The following is a 20,964-nucleotide window of genomic DNA, read 5'->3' on the forward strand; positions in this document are numbered from 1 at the left end:
TAATGGAGCCTAATTTTAGGCCCATAGACACTCCTGCTTGTAGGAAATGCAGAAATCGACCTAGTTGAAATTCCTCTGTTGGGGCCTTTTTTGGCCTCACACCAAGCAACATATTTCCGCCATATGCGGTGATAATGTTTTGCAGTTACATCTTTCCAGGCTTGAATCAGCGTAGGAATGACTTCCTCCGGAATGCCCTTTTCCTTTAGGATCCGGCGTTCAACCGCCATGCCGTCAAAACGTAGCCGCGGTAAGTCTTGGAACAGACAGGGCCCCTGCTGCCGCAGGTCCTGTCTGAGCGGCAGAGGCCATGGGTCCTCTGATATAATTTCTTGAAGTTCTGGGTACCAAGCTCTTCTTGGCCAATCCGGAACCACGAGTATCGTTCTTACTCCTCGCCTTCCTATTATTCTCAGTACCTTTTGTATGAGAGGCAGAGGGGGGAACACATAAACCGACTGGTACACCCACGGTGTTACCAGAGCGTCCACAGCTATCGCCTGAGGGTCCCTTGACCTGGCGCAATATCTTTTATAGCTTATTGTTGAGGCGGGACGCCATCATGTCCACCTGTGGCCTTTCCCAATGGTGTACAATCATTTGGAAGACTTCTGGATGAAATCCCCACTCTCCCGGGTGGAGGTCGTGTCTGCTGAGAAGATCTGCTTCCCAGTCGTCCACTCCGGGAATGAACACTGCTGACAGTGCTAACACATGATTTTCCGCCCATCGGAGAATCCTTGTGGCTTCTGCCATCGCCATCCTGCTTCTTGTGCCGCCCCGTTGGTTTACATGGGCGACTGCCGTGATGTTGTCTGATTGGATCAGTACCGGCTGGTTTTGAAGCAGAGGCCTTGCCTGACTCAGGGCATTGTAAATGGCCCTCAGTTCCAGAATATTTATGTGTAGGGAAGTCACCTGACTTGACCAAAGTCCCTGGAAGTTTCTTCCCTGTGTGACTGCCCCCCAGCCTCAAAGGCTGGCATCCATGGTCACTAGGACCTAGTCCTGTATGCCGAACCTGCGGCCCTCTTGAAGATGGGCACTCTGCAGCCACCACAGTAGAGATACCCTGGTCCTTGAAGACAGGGTTATCAGCCGATGCATCTGAAGATGTGATCCGGACCACTTGTCCAACAGGTCCCACTGAAAAGTTCTTGCATGGAACCTGCCGAATGGGATTGCTTCATAGGAAGCTACCATTTTTCCCAGGACTCGCGTGCAATGATGCACCGATACCTGTTTTGGCTTCAGTAGGTCTCTGACTAGAGATGACAGCTCCTTGGCTTTCTCCTCCGGGAGAAACACTTATTTCTGTTCTGTGTCCAGAACCATCCCCAGGAACAGTAGACGTGTCGTAGGAACCAGCTGTGACTTTGGACTGTTTAGAATCCAACCGTGCTGTTGTAGCACTTTCCAAAATAGTGCTACCCCGACTAGCAACTGCTCCTTGGACCTTGCCCTTATAAGGAGATTGTCCAAGTACGGGATAATTAAAACTCCCTTTTTTCGAAGGAGTATCATCATTTCGGCCATTACCTTGGTAAACACCCTCGGTGCCATGTACAGTCCAAACGGCAGTGTCTGGACTTGGTAATGGTAATCCTGTACCACAAATCTGAGGTACTCCTGGCGAGGATGGTAAATGGGGACATGCAGGTAAGCATCCTTGATGTCCCGGGATCCCATGTAATCCCCCTCGTCCAGGCTTGCAATAACCGCCCTGAGCGATTCCATCTTGAACTTGAATTTTTTTATGTATGTGTTCAAGGATTTTAAATATAAAATGGGTCACACCGAACCATGCGGTTTCGGTACCCCAAACCGTGTGGAATAGTAACCCCGTCCTTGTTGAAGTAGGGGCACCTTGAGTATTACCTGCTGGGAATACAGCTTATTAATTGCCTCTAGCGCAGCCTCCCTGCCTGAGGGAGTTGTCGGCAAGGCATATTTGAGGAAACGGCGGGGGGGAGACATCTCGAATTCCAGCTTGTACCCCTGAAATACTACTTGAATGAAACAGGGATCCACCTGTGAGCAAGCCCACTGATCGCTGAAATTTTTTAGACGGCCCCCCACCGTACCTGGCTACACCTGTGGAGCCCCCGCGTCATGCTGTGGACTCAGAGGAAGCGAGAGAAGAATTTTGATTCTGGGAACAGGCTGACTGGTGCAGCTTTTTCCCTCTTCCCATGTCTCTGTACAGAAAGGAAGCGCCTTTGACCCGCTTGCTTTTCTGAAGCCGAAAGGACTGTACCTGATAATACAGTGCTTTCTTAGTCTGTGAGGAAACCTGAGGTAAAAATATTTCTTCCCAGCTGTTGCTGTGGATACGAGGTCCCAGAGACCATCCCCAAATAATTCCTCACCCTTATAAGGCAGAATCTCTATGCGCCTTTTAAAGTCAGCATCACCTGTCCAGTGACAGGTCTCTAATACCCTCCTGACAGAATGGACATTACATTCATTTTGGATGCCAGCCAGCAAAATATCCCTCTGTGCATCCCTCATATATAAGACGACGTCTTTAATATGTTCTCAAGTTTGACAGGGTCACCGACCACGCTGCAGCAGCACGATCTGCAGGTCTCAGTCTAGTACCTGAGTGTGTAAATACAGACTTCAGGATAGCCTCCTGCTTTTTATCAACAGGTACCTTCAAAGTGGCCGTTCCTAAAACGGCAGTGCCACCTTTTTGACAACCGTGTGAGCGCCTTATCCACCCTAGGGGATATCTCCCAGCGTAACTTATCCTCTGGCGGGAAAGGGTACGCCATCAGTAACTTTTTAGAAATTACCAGTTTCTTATCGGGGGGAACCCACTCTTTTCACACACTTCATTCATTCATCCGATGGGGGAACAAAACACTGCCTGCTTTTTCTCCCCAACATAAAAACCCATTTTTAGAGGGTTAATGACAGAAATGTGTAACACATTTTTTTATTGCCGGGATCAAGTCACGGATGTTCCTAGTGGATTGTGTATATGTCTCAACCTTGTCGACACTGGAGTCAGACTCCGTGTCGACATCTGTGTCTGCCATCTGAGTGAGCGGGCGTTTTTGAGCCCCTGATGGCCTTTGAGACGCCTGGGCAGGCGCGGACTGAGAAGCCGGCTGTCCCACAGCTGTTACGTCATCCACCCTTTTATGTAAGGAGTTGACACTGTCGGTTAATACCTTTCACCTAACCATCCACTCTGGTGTCGGCCCCACAGGGGGCGACATCACATTTATCGGCATCTGCTCCGTCACCATATAAGCCTCCTCATTAAACATGTCGACACAGCCGTACCGACACACCGCACACACACAGGGAATGCTCTGACTGAGGACAGGACCCCACAAAGCCCTTTGGGGAGACAGAGAGAGAGTATGCCAGCACACACCAGAGCGCTATATAATGTGGGGATTAACACTATAACTGAGTGAAATTTCCCCAATAGCTGCTTGTATATATAATATTGCGCCTAAATTTAGTGCCCCCCCTCTCTTTTTAACCCTTTGAGCCTGAAAACTACAGGGGAGAGCCTGGGGAGCTTTCTTCCAGCTGCACTGTGAAGAGAAAATGGCGCCAGTGTGTCTGAGGGAGATAGCTCCGCCCCTTTTTCGCTGACTTTTCTCCCGCTTTTTCTGGATTCTGGCAGGGGTATTTGCCACATATATAGCCTCTGGGGCTATATATTGTGGTATTTTTGCCAGCCAAGGTGTTTTTATTGCTGCTCAGGGCGCCCCCCCCGAGCGCTCTGCACCCTCAGTGACCTGAGTGTGAAGTGTGTATGAGGAGCAATGGCGCACAGCTGCAGTGCTGTGCGCTACCTTGGTGAAGACTGATGTCTTCTGCCGCCGATTTTCCGGACCTCTTCTTGCTTCTGGCTCTGTAAGGGGGACGGCGGCGCGGCTCCGGGACCGAACACCAAGGCTGGGCCTGCGGTCGATCCCTCTGGAGCTAATGGTGTCCAGTAGCCTAAGAAGCCCAAGCTGGCTGCAAGCAGGCAGGTTCGCTTCTTCTCCCCTTAGTCCCTCGCTGCAGTGAGCCTGTTGCCAGCAGGTCTCACTGAAAATAAAAAACCTAATTCTATACTTTCTTTCTAGAAGCTCAGGAGAGCCCCTAGTGTGCATCCAACCTCGGCCGGGCACAAAATCTAACTGAGGCTTGGAGGAGGGTCATAGTGGGAGGAGCCAGCGCACACCAGGTGACCTAAAGCTTTCTTTAGTTGTGCCCAGTCTCCTGCGGAGCCGCTATTCCCAATGGTCCTTACGGAGTTCCCAGCATCCACTAGGACGTCAGAGAAAAAGCTTTACCAGGAGTTATACTTTAAAAAGGGTTTCCAGGACAGATGTTTAAACCAATCTCACAAAATATATGTAAATTCCTACTTATTTATGTCCTATTTTGAATAGCAGATCTGGAAATTCCACTATGTTGCTTAATCACTATGCAACAAAATTTTAACTTAAGTACAATTCATTAGTTGCAGCAACATATAGTGGGCAAGGTCAGTAAAATGATCATGCTGGAGATTGTATTACATACAGTAAACTAACAGTGCAGTTTAGGATACCAGATCTTAGGGGGTACAGATGAGGTCACTAAGACCTAAAAATACTTATTCAAATGAAAGTTGGTGGAGGCAATGCATCTTATAAGCAGTGGCATCCCTGAGGTCGGAGTCACGCAGTGAGAGGGCACCTGTGCAAAAAAAGCCTCTCAGCACACCCCTATTTTCATCACTCTGGGGGCATGGCCAGCACTCACAGAGATGATAGGCTGCCCTAATATTCTCTCCCCACGGTGCCAGTTCCTCCTCAGTGAGCAGCAGCCGGTGGCTGCAAAATAACGTGAAGGAGCTGACATTTTGGTGTTACCTCCTCAGGTGGTGACACTACTCGGTTCTGTCTACACCCCACTAGTGATGCCACCACTGTTGCTGCCCTTGATATTATTCACCCGAGCAGCAATTTAGTTACTCCAGTGCAGGGGCGTTTCAACAGAGGAGGGGGCCAGTTTGCAAACCCCCCACCTCTTAGTGGCGCAGTAGACACTGGCATTATGCCAGCATCTATTGTGCATGCGTGGACTCAGGAAAGATGGGGCATTATGCCAGCATCTATTGTGCATGCGTGGACTCTGTAAAGATGGCGCCTGCCATGTTCCGGCGTCTAAGACTCCAGGAAAGGTAAGTAATAGAAACATTGGTGCAATGTGTGTGGTGTGGGCCCCTCCGCACACATTGCACCCATAGAAACGCCAATGTGGTTCCATAACTGTTTTGAATCACGGCGCCCTAGAGTATCAAAATGTTTTTCACGGCACCCCCAGGCCAAATGTTTCTTATGGAGAAATTTAGAAAGAAATATTTAATTAATTTAAATTGTGTTTTATACGTCATCCTTAGGTGCAATTGTGTGGTGACGGACAGGATTTGCTTCTGTTTGTCCACCAAAGCCGGCCCTACCCAATATGATGCCCAAGGCAAGATTTTGGCTGGTGCCCCCTAACACCACCGCTAGTTCGGCCTCTGACCCTGCACTTCTTTCCCAGCACCATCACCCCTCACCCATAGCAGTTCTCATTTTGGTGCTCCTACCCCCTATATTTTAAATAGGAACAGTGCGCGCATTCGCTCTGCAGGCCAAAAAGGGGCGTGTTTTTGCTGGGAAAGGGCATGGCCACAAAATAGTACCCCCAATTCAAATGATGCCTCACAGTGGTGCAACTTTATTCACATTATATGATGCGATAGTGTCCCTTATTCACGTTACATCACACAGTAGTGCCACTTTACCTTATATATGTTACGCCTCACATTAGTGTCCCTTATTCACATTACATCACACTATATTGCTCTTTATTCACTTTAGACAATACAGTAGTGCCCTTTCTTTGTTATGCCACATTAAGAGCACTTTATACACATAATGCCGCACATTAGTAAGACCTTTATACACATAATACCATACAGTAATGCCCTCACGTGTATGACACACATTATTAATGTCCTTATAAACATAATACGCCTTACACATTATGCCAACCTTTATTAATGCCCTTATACACATAATGTCCCTTACACATATGCATGCATTTATACACGACACACATAATGACTCTTACACATATGCCGAACACTATTGCACAACCAACCAACCTACCCACTCGCACGCAGCACTCACACAGCCGTTAACACTGTGACCTCTGCCTTTGCTTGGATACAGATGTGTCCTCATACATCTTGACTTAATACACCATACAGCAGGCGATGCCTGGCGTGAGTCAGCTGGCAGCTCCCGGCCAGCTATGCTAATGTCGGGCACCTTTTTTTGGCTAAATGCTTATTTGCATTACTATGTGACTAAGAAGCAGAAGCAGCTTCTGCTGATAAAAATTATGGGGCCGATTCAGACCTGATCGCTAGGCTGCGTTTTCTCACAGCCTGCGATCAGATCTGAACTGCGCATGCACATGCACTGCAATGCGCCGGCGTGCCAGTCTGCAGCAATTGGGATCGCCGGTCAGCGACGGGATGGTGCGAAAATTCCGAACGCACTGGCGATCGCAAGGAGATTGACAGGAAGAGGGCGTTTGTGGGTGGCAACTGACCATTTTAAAGGAATGTCCGGGAAAACGCAGCAGGGACGAGGCGTTTCGAGGGAGGGATTCTAATGTCAGCTCCGGGCCCGATCATCGCAGCGGCTAAGTCCTGCGTTGAGCAGAAACTGCACAAACTTATGTTTGTGTAGTTCTGCTATACTTGCGATCACATACGTGTACGCAGCTAATACCCTCCCCTGTAGGCGGCGACTACCTGATCGCAGGGATGCAAAAAATGCACCCTAGCGATCAGGTCTGAATTACCCCCTATATGCGGCATGCCTATATTCTGTGTGCGACTGTGGCTGTACCTGCATATGGAATGCTACATTCCAGTGATTTCCAGGAATACACTGTAGCATAGCATTTCATATGCAGATACAGCTGCAGTCACACACAGAATATAGGCATGCTGCATATCATTTTAATCAGACGAAAGCTGCTTGTGCCCCTAGGCATGCCACATGCCCTAGGCATTTGCATAGTTTGCCTATACCTAGGGCCGGGTCCACATATTTTGTGATTGTCAGTCACCAGCAATGGTTTTGCCTATTACAATGATCATAAATAATTTGAATTGGTAATGGACCACCAGTCCAAGGCTCCCCTGCTAGTGCCCCGAGGCACCCCAGGGAGCCATGGCACACAGTTTTAGAACCACTGCTCTAGTGTCTGGTGCATCAAGCTGTTCCCCATCCGTTCCATTCTCTCCCAGCTAGAGAAGCTGCAGCCCAAAGGAGACAGGAACTGAGAATCAACAGAGGCAGACTCAGCCTAACAGTTTGTGCACAGAAATATATTTGCAATTTGCCAGATATGCTTTATTGCATCTAACACCAGTAAACTATTTTTTCTTTACTTTAAAATCTGAATTTATCAAATAGCTGAATAACATAATATTATTCTATTTATCTTAAAACTTAAAATAAATTGAATACCTATGCCAGTAGGATGTTGTTTGTATTCTATGGCAGTCATTAGGATCCTCTCTATGTTGTACAGAAATCACTCGGATGCTATTCAGAGGCATATTATGAGAGGAGGGAGCCCATGTGCAGTTTTCATCTGAGACCCCTCCTACCGAATCTAGAGAGCAGCATAGTGTGTGTGAGCTGAGGAATGCTAATAGACTCTAGCGCTGTGCTAGAGTCTACTGCATGCAACCAGGAAAAATGTGCAATGGCCATTTTCCTGGCGATTTCCTTGCTGCACATGCGCAAAATTCAGGTGATTTTGCAATGCTACTACTGCCGACACTGGACCCCAGAGAGGTGAAGTACCGAATAAATGAGTGCAATGTGTGTGATATAAACCCCCATGGACCCAGGTGCCCGTGTGCACTGCACACATTGCACCCATTCTTAATACTCCACTGTAGACAACGGAAACCAACGTGCTCTTAATCTGGATGGAGATAATAATTCAGACCAGTCCCTTCAATCAACGTATTTCGACCTGTAGACCAAGATGGGTCATTCTACAGTTATTGTTTGCAGATTGTGTCATACTTAGAGTTGGCTAAAGTGCCTCTTAAGATGGTTCACTCTCTTGGGACTGCTGAATTTTGCGTTCCACGTAATTCTGTTGGGGCCATGGATGTATCTCTGAGCCACACCAACTTGTTTTCATACAGTGTCTAGGGAAATAAATGGGTGATTTGTGGATGCGTATTTTGTCAGGATAGATTCACGTCAACTCACCTTGCTTTGCTCATTTCAGTGATGGGGTCTTTAAACCAGGAGGCATAGAAAAGTTTAAGTTTGGCTTTTTCTATGGCTTGTGGACTCCCAGAGGTATTTCTAGGTTTTCCACCTTCACCTTAGTTTACTCCTTTCCACCTTGTCTTTTTCAGGTTGTTGTTCATGGTATTTGTGTTTTTGTGCAAAGTGTCTGACTTGTGGGAACGTTTTGTTACAGATGGTCCCTGAGACCTGCAGTTCCCATGGATGGTAGGCCATTCTTGCATTTTTTGGGCCCAAAATAGGGAATGGTCCCTAGAGATGCCTGGTTCATGACTTTGTGGGGCTAATTCAGACCTGATCGCTGCTGTGCGTTTTTGCACAGCAGCGATCAGGTCTGAACTGCACATGCGCCGGCGCCGCAGTGCACCGGCGCATGCCAGACAGCCGACGGCTGTCTTAGCCATGCGATCACCTTTGCCTGATTGACAGGCAGAGGCGGTCGCCGGAGGGCTCGGGCCAGCGGCGTTTGGCCACCGTTTAGGGAGCGCGGTCCGGGCAACGCAGGCGTGACCGGAGCGTCGGGGGGGGGGGGGGCAGGCTGCGGTGGCGTGATGTCACACGCAGCCGATGTGACCCAGGCAGCGACGAGTAGCTCCCTACCAACGCGCAGGAGCTGTGCGGGCTGGGAGCTACTCTACCAGTACAAAAGCAAAGGTATAGGCATCAATTGAGCACATTATATTAGTGTCATTAGAAGTTTGGCCTACAGTTAGAGCTAATTTGAATAATGCCCAAGCCATTATAGCATGTAGCTCAGGAGATAAGAAGGGTATGGTATTATAGCCAATTCTTTCATGCATACCTCCCAACATTATAATGATGCCTATGCCTTGTGGGATGAATCTACGGCAAACGCCAGAAAGGAGGCATGACCTGTACCCACTAAGTAACGCCCCCCCTTGTGTGACATTTTGGGGCATAACCGCATGTTATGCCCTCGTTTCACATCATGCTGGGGGCTTGTGCAGTTCTCTGCAAGCTGCTGGACAGCCCCCATTCTTTCAAGCACAGTGTGGATGACATGCGCATGTCATCCATTCAGAGTGCCCCAATCTTTCCCCCACCCGAGGGACAATGCAGTCTGTGGGTGGAACAGCAGGACATTATCAAAAAAGCGTGACTCTCCGACTGAAATAGGAACGGTAGGGAGGTATGTTTCATGAATGGTATGTGTTTTTACTTTTACTAAGGCCTTATAATTAAAGTTATATGTTTTTAGAAACTGTCCAGTGGATACATTGTGAATACTGAATGTCAGGTACACTTTAAACCACTTTGCTTATACAAGAGATTACGCCTGGCATTTTATGTATACATCATATATTACATTTCCTTTAAAAACAGGCAAATACTCAAAACGATAAAGAATTTCAGCTGGCTTACTATTTAATTTAATATAATAAAATATTTATACTCACCTTTGTTGCAGAACAGACATAAGAGATTTACAAAACTGCTCTCCATTTTTAGAAATGTTCTTGAGGTCCTGATATACTTTTTCATACTGACAAAAATAATACATTAAATGTACACATAATATAATACATCAACAAGTTAAAATAAATAAACATAATAATTATATTTTTGACATTAGAATTAATTTTAAATAATATTAGAATTATTAAAAGAAGAAAAAAAACAGTGGGAGGGTTTTGTTTTTTGTTTTTTTAGTAATGTTGCAAAGCTCCACTCCATTAGAAGACAGAAAAAAAATAAAAAAAAAATAAGATGAAATTATAGTTACTTTAAAGCAGATTTGCTTCCAAACACACAGTTGAGGCAGTCATTTTCCAGGAGGTACAGTATCAATATTCAGGCACTCAGTGCCTTCATGATTTCAAAAGTCTAATTAATTAACCATCTGAATTTTCATAAATATTAGCACTTCTACAAAATGGCTGCCACCACTATGTGGAGACAATCGGTGCTGTTTAAGGTTGGACACTGTTATAAATGGTGTGTTTCAGCCAAAAACTCCATTATACTGTTTTTTTTTTATAACCTACAGTATATATGGAAATTCAAACCAAAACAAATTAAATATGTCCTTTTAAAATAAAGCCCTTTACTTGTGCTTACAGACTAAGTAAAAAAGTTATACAGCATTAAAAGTTTTTAAGGTCACCAAAGTCATAACATAGGGTGGGAAACACCCACACCACAAGGCTTCATTGACAACACATTGGCATATGGATAAAAAAAAAAAATTACAAAGTCATGTAAACAAGACAGAGTACAGCTCAGGTGCCAACCTTCAGGGCAAACAGTATGTAAATAAAAACAAAACAGAAAGAAAGAGACACAGAGCAGAGGGAGGGGAAGAATGGACGGGATGGTAGAGGGGGGAAGGGGGTATCGGGGACACCCGAAAAGTTAGGGAAAGCAATTTTTCCAGCAGGCTGATTATCAACCATATTTGCCTAATGTGATAAATAGTTGAACCACAATTTATTAATTAACATTTTGCACCCTACGTTATTCTGCACTAGTAGATTTACATTAGAGTGGACGTAATATATGCTATCAAATGTTCTAAATATGTAATTTCCTTCAGTCTTTTAAAAACTGCTGCTGAGTTCCATATTCAAACATCATAATTAACTTTTGAAAGTTAATTGTTACCTATACCTTTTTATGAGAACCCTAGAATTAAAATATCAATATTCACTGATAAGAAGCCGAAGATAATTGCATGAAATTGACCCTTTTAATTGAGAACAGTGCAGGGAAGATACTACATTATTAAATGAATTGCACTTCTCTTGAACAAAGTTCTTCCATAAGTGAACTGCATGTTTAAAATATGTTTATTTACTTACTGTAGAACCTGCAAGCGGGTCTCTAGTTTTGAAAAGATGCATTTGATCCATAGTCCTCAGAATGTTATGGTGTGGTAAGGAAGAAGAGGTGCATTCTGGGAGGTATTACATATGCGTCACATGGTTATTGAAATTCGATAACATCAGTAAGAAGGCACAATAATAAATATTTGAGAAAACAAATAGTCACTTTACAACAGGCATATAAGGTTTTGAGATAGTAATCCTTGCTATCAGGCAACTGAGCCTAGGTCTACTGTAGGCAATGTATGCTTTGCAAAGTAAACGGTAACTTATTATAAACTAGTTGTAATGAAGCCAACTCATATATGGACTTTAGTCGTCTTTCAGGTATTAAAGTCAACAACTTTTCTTAAAGCAGTATTCCCAGCTCAAAAAAACCTGAATGCTTCCCATTAGGGGAGTTATAAAAACTTTTTCCCAGGGTCCTCAATCCCTGTATACTGTAGTGTAAAACCCCTATATATATTCTGTTAACCATTTTATAATGGCTGCGTATCAGGGGTTGGGAAAGAACAGAAAGAAAAAAGAAGTGCCCTGCCAGACAAAAATTCCTGGAGAGTGGTTAGTGTTGTCTTTTTTGGTTGAATTTGATGGACTTATAGCCATTTACCTGATTAAGGACGTGTCTAACTGTGACAAGAATAGATTCATGATGTGTGGAAGGAGCAGAGAGGCCACAGATTGATAGTTAGATAGTGGAAGGAGCGGAGTTCCCCAACACTACAGAGCAGTTATGAAACTGATACAAGAATAGAGTGGTCTATTCATGAAGCAGAGAAAAGAGTGGAGAAGTGAGCCGGTGGAGAAGCTGCCAATGGTAACCAATCAGCTGCTACGTATAATTTTATAGAATGCACTTGATAAATGTTACTTCAATGCTGATTGGTTGCCATGGGCAACTTCTCCATCTGGCTCACTTCTCCGCTCTTATCACTGCTTCATGAATAGACTGGGCTGAAAATTATTAAGGACCTATGGCAGTGGTTCCCAAACTTTTTTGAATCACAGCACCCTAGAGCACAGGTTCTCAAACTCGGTCCTCAGGACCCCATACAGTGCATGTTTTGCAGGTCTCCTCACAAAATCACAAGTGAAATAATTAGCTCCACCTGTGGACCTTTTAAAAAGTGTCAGTGAGTAATTAATACACCTGTACACCTGCTGGGTTACCTGCAAAACATGCACTGTGTGGGGTCCTGAGGACCGAGTTTGAGAACCCCTGCCCTAGAGCATCAGATTTTTATTCATGGCACCACTAGGCCAAAAGTTCTTATTGAGAAATTTAGAAAAAAAACTTAAATTAAGTAAATTGTGTTTATATGTCATCCTTAGGTTCAGTTCTGTGATGTGGGACAAGATTAGTTTCTGTACAGTATGTCAATATATTTTATGATTGGCAGCCACCGGCACTGGTTTTGTCTATTACATTGACCATAAATAATTCGAATTGTTCCTGGACCACCAACCCAGGGCATCCCTGCAAGTGTACCAAGGCACCCCAGGGTGCCACTGGCCTATGGTAAGAAGAGGAGGAGGTGTAACTATGTGGCTGTGGGTGTGTATGCCCCCTACACTATCTCAATGTTTCCTTAAAAATATTAATTTAGAGAAATTGCATCATTTTGTGAGGAAAATAGAAATACTAATTTAATATTTCTGATTTTTGGCCGACTGTGTGGCCAACTGGGCAGATAGCTTTCATCATACTGTTATGATGAGCCTATTTATAGAGATGTGTCTACTTACATCTAGCCTGCTTGCACGTTAAACAGGCCTTCTAGTTACGCCACGCTGTGGTGTGACTTGGTAGCACCAAGCGTCTTTCTGTGCAACTTTTTCCATTAAAGTACAGTCGCACACAGAATATAGGCATGTCACATATCATTTTAATCAGCAGAGTTTGCTTGTGCATCTAATTAACATAGCGATGTGAATAAGATGCATTTTCAGCAAACTGAGTTGCACGGGACCTGTGAGCTCACTCGCACCAGGCAACTCCCACTGCGTGGCGTATTGAGGCAAGATGTATGAGGGCACACCTGTACCTGGAGGCCTGGAGCTGTAGTCCCGTCCACCCCATTACGAATCTAGACCTGAATCAGAAAGCCACGCAAACCTTATGGTTTACGTACATCTCCAATGTTTGGCAACCTGCTCATGTTTAGGATCCCATGTGTCGCCCCTGACAGTTACTCAGATGACCGATGTTCACGTAGAAGATCCAGTGCTGCACCTCTGGATGGAACAGCGGATCAGAGAAACTGGCAGGAGGTGTCTATTTAGACAAGATGCATCCTACGGCATTAGCATATATTTTGGCAAAGACACAGCTGCTGTATGAACTGCGTCTATCTCTCAATCAGGCCCATATTGTCAAACAAAGTTCATACATTCAACTTGGCTTACTTTGTTGTAAACAGTGATGCTGCACAGTTAACACCAGACTGGGGATTTTTTTTCATTGTATTCCAAATTGAAAAAAATGAACAAACAGATTTGGAAAAATAGACACTATAGACAACATCAACAAAATGTCATCCCAATCATTTTTGTAATTAAACGCACACTTCAGTAAATATACCCCCAAGAGTCTCAGCGGCATTGGATGCGCGCGCAGGCAGCATCAGTGGCGGTGCAAGGTTTCTCAGCACCCTAGGCAAAACCTCAGCCTATTTCCTCCAACCACCACCAATACCCCCTTTCCAGCTCTTCAGATGAAAGTGTGACTTATACTGTAAGTTTCACTGCCACCACTTGCATTAAGTACAACAAGGATGTTTCTTTCAGAGACATCCTTAATTTTATGATAGGCAGACTTAGGGGGGGGGATTCAATTGTTTGAAAAGTCAGTTGGGTGTCTGTTTTTTCTTGTCTAATGGACAGGGAAAAAACAGACCGACTTTTCAAACATTTGAATTCCCCCTAAGTGTCTCTTCAGGCTGCTCTCATTTATTATTCTGCAGTTTCCACAGTCATGGCAACCACAGTCACATGGACAAGATGCAGAGATCACCCCTCTTAAGCTTTAGCTGCACAGGAAAATCCTTCTGCCTTTTCTGCTTTCATGCCATGCTGAGAGATGTGAATCTGTGTATTAGTGGCAGTCAGAGAGATTTTGAAAAGGATAAATCAGAAATACCAGAGTTACAATCTGCAAATCTATGTCTGCATTCCATTTTTTTCTTTATATAAATGCTAATTAGAATGCTTATTTCTATTTGAAGAGTTAAACAACGGGGGCTATATTTTATGGCACTTATGTAAAAATGACACAGTATCATCTTTGCAAGGTCATTTTAAAACATCATCTTTAGGTTTTAGGGAAAACTTCAGAGCTGTAAGTGAAACATTTATATTCATATTGTTAATCCTTGGAAATGTTCTGCATGAAAGCTGTGAGAAGAATACAATTTCAGATATCAAAGCAGCGGCATAAAAAATGCACAAGTGAACTTGAGCCAGGATACACCATTAGAGTTGAAAGTTATGACTCTGTCGGAATTGAAAGTTATTAGATAATACAATTAATTGAGCTCATCTCTCACATTGTCAGGAGACTATCCAGCAACCACTGGAGCTGCCTGCATACATTAACTATGGAATGCTAATTAAATGTTCTTAAAACATAAGCTAAAAGGAATGCACTGAAGGATAACTAAACCCATTTCTTTGCATTGGAAACAAATCACCATACACATTAACAACCAATAACAAATGCAGTAATGTATTTGTAAATAAACAAATCTTACATTATATGCCTCACGTTTAGATTACCGGTCCCATCATTACATAGCATTTGGTACCCCTGAGATATGTCCTCTTGTGTTAATTATAGGCTACTCCAGACGTTCCCAACCGCAGTCCTCAAGGCACCCCAACGGTCCAGCTTATAAGTATAACCATGCTTGGCCACAGGTGACTTAATTATACTCCTTGCTAATCTGGCTGTTAGCATGGTAATCAGGTTATTAGTTAATGTTAATGTATACTGTACTTTTCAACAATCTCAGTGTTGGCAGGTCACTCTAGCGCATAGGTCTGCAAACCTCGGTCCTCATTACCCCCCACAGTGCATGTTTTGCAGGGGATCCGGTCTCTAGGTTGACAGCAACCAGGTTGACACTATCTAGGGCGACCACTATTGGTCAACAGTAACTAGGTCAACAGGGACTTTAGGTCGACATGTTCTAGGTCGACAGGTCAAAAGGTCCACATGAGTTTTTCACGATTTTTTTCTTTTTTTTTTACCTTTTCATACTTAACGATCCACGTGGACTACAATTGGAACGGTAATGCCGATGCATGGCGAGCGGACACGGTGCACTAATTGGGGTTCCCGGTCACTCAACAAAGAAAACGACACCAAAAAAAACATAAAAAAACTCATGTCGACCTTTTGACCTGTCGAACTAGACCAGGGGTGGGGAACCTTTGGCCCTCCAGCTGTTGTTGAACTACACATACCAGCAGGCCTTGTTACAGTTTTGTTATTTGGCCATGCTAAAACTGTTGCAGGGCATGCTGGGATGTGTAGTTCAACAACAGCTGGAGGGCCGAAGGTTCCCCATACCTGACCTAGACCATGTCGACCTAAAGACCCTGTCGACCTAGAGATGCTGTCGACCTAGTTACTGTTGACCAATAGTGGTCGACCTAGACACTGTCGACCTAGTTACTATCTACCTTCCATACCACACCCGTTTTGCAGGTAACCCAGCAGGTGTACAGGTGTATTAATTACTCACTGACACATTTTAAAAGGTCCGCAGGTGGAGTTAATTATTTCACTTGTGATTCTGTGAGGAGACCTGCAAAACATGCACTGTGTGGAGTAATGAGAATGTGCAGAATGGGGATGTGCCTTAGTTTTTTTCCCCTAATTTCTTTTTAAAATACAGTATTTGGAGGTTTATAGTGGCTAAACTATCGCTGTCGGAGGGGTTTCAGCGATTATAGGGAAAGGAGGTAAGGAGACTGTAGCATGGCTTCAATCAAAAATGTTTGATGTATCAGAGATGAATACAGATCATTCAGAAAGATCAATGTTCAGTGTCCATCCTACATCCATTTATCTAGTACATTCTATAAAATGAAAGCTAGAATCTTATTCGTTGCTATGGGTAGCATCTCCACTTGTCCTCTTTAGAAGTTTTGAAAAACATGTATGCAGTCAGAGTTTAGGGTTAGAACAACTACTGTATGTGCCTATTAAAGTGCAAGTAGATAGAAATCAAATATTTCCTTTCTATTACCAGTCTATGGAAAAACACGGAAAGTGCGTAGTTATGAGACTGCCGGTCACAATACCGGCACCTACATCCCGAACCCTCACTATCCCGACAGTCGGCATGCCGACCAACAGGGGCTATTACCACTCGTGGTTGTCCACGACACCCAAAGAGTGGGAATAGAACCTGTGGCGAGCCTGTAAGGGGCTTCGTTGCGCTCTCCGCCCCCCCCCCCCCCCCCCCTTCCCCGCCGGCCACCTAAATGCCAAGATCCCGCAGTCGGTATTATGAGACCGCCGGTCACACATAGCCAGCCCGGAAAGTGCAATTTATAAAAAAAATAACGGTTATTATCATTGGGAAAGCATTCTATACTCATACTTAGTGCACTTACAGTATCTCCTCTTACTGAAGGACAGCTGGCTGTTTAAGGGGTTGTCTATATTCATATGACTAATTAATTGGTTAGTAGATGCCTTCCTGGAACTGTTCCTAAAAACTTAATTACTTTATAAGGGACGTTAGACTATACCCAGAACACCTTCTTGATATCAATCAATATCCTGCATGTCCCCAATTTTGCAGTTGGCAGGGATAAAATCACAAGAACGCTTATAGCGTCACAATGTATTTCAGAAGATGAATGTGCTGATCTAGTGGGAAACAGCAATTGGTCCACTTGTGTGATTATGTTAATGAGTACCGGATATATTGGACAAGGTCAGTGATAAAGGAAGGTGAATGGAGTCAAGAGAAAAGACACACAGCACGAAGCAAAATCATTATGGCTTTATATACTAACAACGATTTTCTATCAGCCCTGCATTAGTTATCTCTGCAGTTTACTAAGAAAATTTAACTGGGGCAGATACAATCCGCAGCGATACTGGTAGGCCTTGTTGGGCTACCCATATTATCACTACACATGATTAGTATTTAAACTGAGAAGGTGAAATTATCAAAAGACAAAAACGCATTCTTAATTTCCACGTGAAGCTTTTTAGTGACAGAATCCTGCTGAAAGGTGGAGTAACGCCAAAGCAAAGTATTTCTCTGTGGTGTTAGTAAATAAATGTTTGATTTTGGTTCACATCTTGAAATTTCAAGATTAAATTTTATTTGCCAATTTTAGTAACATCTTATTTCATGTGTTAAGGTGTGTACACATCTATACAATCCTCAGCTGATTGTGTTAACATTCTCCATCAGCAGGGCAGTATGTGTAATAAACTGTGAACCCCCAGGAGGCGGGAACAACAGTGGGGAAGAGGTGGGTGGAGGCTCTATGTATTCAATTCTTTGAAAAGTCAGTTGGGTGTCTATTTTTTCCTATCTAATAGACAGGAAAAAACAGACACCCAACCGACTTTTCAAACAATTGAATTCCCCCCTATGTGTTTCTATGTGTCAGTGTCGCTGGGGTCCTGTGTGTGTATGTGTCACTTTGGGCAGTCCTGTGTGTCTATGTGTCAGTGTAGCCGGTCCTGCGTGTATATGTGTCACTGTGGGCAGTCCTGTGTGTCTATGTGTCAGTGTAGCCGGTCCTGCGTGTATATATGTCAGTGTGGCCCGTCCTGTGTGTCCTCTGTCTGTGAGCCCTGTTCCATCTGTCAGTATGGCAAGTCCTGTGTCTCTGTATATTTATCTGTGTTCCTTCCTAGTCCTGTCTGCATATGTGTCAGTGGCCCGGTCATGTATGTCAATTTTGTCATAGCCAGCCAGGAGGAGACTGTGGAGACGTCAGAGGGCAGCAGCTGCAGATTACAGAGTTGGTGCTTAGTCTCAGACAGGCAGGAAGTGTGTGTACTTTCACTTTCTGCCTGACGTGGCTGAGCGGTTATGACTAAAACCAAGTTGGAAAAAGGACCTCTGATTTCACCAGGGGGAGGAGCCACGGGTAAACAAGGTACCCGAAATGTACCCTCGCAGGCTCGCTTCGCTCGCCACACTTTGGGCTCAGTGGCTCGCGCCACTCCACTTTGCTTGCCACCGGGTTACTAAAGGGAGTACTTTGTGGTGTGGATAGTAGAGGAACTATCCCATTGGCCTAGCTCCTCCCCCTGATGTCAGAGGACCTTTCTCCAACTCGGTTCTAGCATCTACCGTGGCTGAGTACTGACTGTAGCAGTGGAAGCCAGGCAGAGTGCACGGAGCTGCAGGACACTGCCCCAGCTACAAAGGATAAGGGGGTCTATTCATGAAGCAGTGAAAAGGTTGGAGAAATAGACCAGTGGAGAAGTTGCCCATGGCAACCAATCAGCATCTCCATTACATTTTATAGACTGTACTTGATAAAGGCTTTCTTTAAAGCTGATTGGTTGCCATGGACAACTTCTCCACTGGTCCTTTCTCCACTCTTTTCACTGCTTCATAAATAGACCCCAAGGTAAAAACTGGATGAGGGGGCAGGCAGATACATATGGGGTGTGGGGGCTCAGGGTGCTGAGGACACTGTGATGGGAGGAGGGAGGGCAGATACATATGTGGAGTTGGGGCTCAATGCTCTGACAACACTGCTATAGGGGTGCGGTGCAGATACATATGGGAAGTGGGCCTCAGGGGTTGATGACACTGCTATGGAGGGCAGATGCATATGGGGAGTGGGGACTTAGGGAGCTGAGGACACTGTTATGGGGGGAGCATAAAGATATGGGGAGTGAGGGCTCAGGGGGTTAATGACACTGCTTAGGGGGGGCAGACACATATGGGGAGTGGGGACTCGGGGTTGATGACACTGCTATTGGAGTGAGAGACAAGGGGGGTGTGGGAGCTGATGGCACTGCTAGGGCAGGAGGCAGAGACATATGCATACAGAACGTGGAGGGGGGATGTTCTGAGTACCAAATCACCCCCACCCCGCCTTCCTGCCCATCTGCCGATCAATTGCTGCAGCTGACCAATAGGCTAGGCATGTTTACATTGGAAAAGAGGAGACTAAGAGGGGACATGATCAACATCTACATATATATAAGGGGTCAATACACAGAGCTTGGGAGGGACCTGTTTTCAATAAGATCAGCACAGAGGACACATGGTCACTCGCTTAGGTTAGAGGAGAGGAGTTTCCGCACATTGAGGCGAAAAGGTTTTTTCACAGTAAGGACAATACGTATTTGGAATTCCCTGCCTGAGAGAGTAATAACTGCGGACTCAGTCAACACCTTTAAGAATGGGTTAGATAAATTCCTATTGGATAAAGATATTCAGAGTTATGGTGCGTAGGCACGCATTATAGTTAATATAACTAGTCCTTACATAAAAATATCTAGTCTTATAATAAGACTGCATAGGAGACCACAAATAGGTTGAACTCGATGGACAATTGACTTTTTTCAACCTTAGTTACTACTTACTATGTTACTATGTTATTTTGTGGGGGGTGGGGGGAGACAGAGCGGAGCGCAGGCAGTTTTTTCAGTAGAGCAGCAGATGGCCACACTGAGAGGCTGGCTGCTGGCTGAATAAAGGAGGAGCTGCAGCGCGCGCAGCCCCTCCCAGACAGTTTCCCATGTGGCATTGAATGAGAGCTGCCACCAGGTGTGTGTGTGCTATGTATGTGTGCAGTGTCTAGGCGTTTATTATTTATTACCATTTATTTATAAAGAGCACACATATTCTGCTGCGCTTTACAGAGAATATATAGCCATTCACGGAGTACCCGGAGGAAACCCATGCCATGGGGAGAATATACAAAAACTCCACACAGTTAGGGCCATGGTGTAATGCTAACATTACACCATCCATGCTGCCCTAAATATGTATGTATGTACAGTATGTGTGTGTTTGCAATGTGCATACCTCCCAACTGTACTTCATTCATCGGGACAGTGCCGTGTCCCGCGGTGGGGGGTTGGGTGCAGCACACACATTGTTGCTCCGCAGACCAGCAGGAAATGAGAATAGTTGTGCACGGCATCTATTCACAGTGCTGGGGGGAGCCTGGGGTCAGCCCAGCATCTCGGAGAGTGCTGGACACGCCCCCGAGTGACGCGATCAGTTGGGTACTGCGAGGCTCTGCCCCCTTTTCCTGAAGCTCCACCCCATTTCGGGAGCGCAGCCGCCTTTGTTGTCCAAGGGGTCCCAACTCCCACTTCTGCAAAGTTGGGAGGTATGAATGTGTGTACGTATGTGTGTGTGATGGGCCATGTATGTGTATGCAGTATGTGTATGGTGTGCTATGTACTGTAAGTGTATGTTATGTGTATGTGTGTGTGAAGTGCTATGTATGTATATGTGTGCGTGATGTGTATGGTATGCTATGTATGTGTATGCACTGTTTATATGTGTATGGTATGTGTGGTTTGCTATGTATATGTGTGCAATATGGACCCCCCCCCCCCCCCGTTTTAAATCCTGCGTTTACCCCTGACATGAAGATTGGGAGATCAGGGGGCTAATGACACTGCTATGAGGGGAAGGGGTTAACACATGGGGAGTGGGGGCCCAGGGGGCTAATGACACTGCTATGGGAGGATGGTTGGAGATACATGGAGGGCTCAGGTTGCTAATAACACTACCATAGGCGGAGGGGAACACACATGAAGATTGTGGGCTAAG

At 45.0% G+C, this 20,964-nt stretch overlaps 1 protein-coding gene and 1 long non-coding RNA gene across 3 annotated transcripts in view; one reads left to right on the forward strand and one right to left on the reverse strand.

The window, feature by feature from the left end:
- Positions 1-11,402, reverse strand: part of NOSTRIN (nitric oxide synthase trafficking) — a 261,103-nt gene extending 249,701 nt beyond the window's left edge. The window contains exons 1-2 of the mRNA XM_063933578.1: positions 11,156-11,402; positions 9,755-9,840 (exon numbers count right to left, since the gene is read on the reverse strand). Coding sequence (XP_063789648.1) covers positions 9,755-9,840; positions 11,156-11,206 — 137 coding nt within the window. The 5' untranslated portion in view covers positions 11,207-11,402. The remainder of the gene's footprint in view (positions 1-9,754; positions 9,841-11,155) is intronic.
- LOC134944749 (uncharacterized) overlaps positions 1-20,964 on the forward strand; it is a 160,413-nt gene that overhangs the window by 91,311 nt on the left and 48,138 nt on the right. The window lies entirely within an intron of this gene.

The sequence above is a fragment of the Pseudophryne corroboree genome, chromosome 7 (assembly GCF_028390025.1).
Source record: "Pseudophryne corroboree isolate aPseCor3 chromosome 7, aPseCor3.hap2, whole genome shotgun sequence".
Classification (NCBI taxonomy): Eukaryota; Metazoa; Chordata; class Amphibia; order Anura; family Myobatrachidae; genus Pseudophryne; species Pseudophryne corroboree.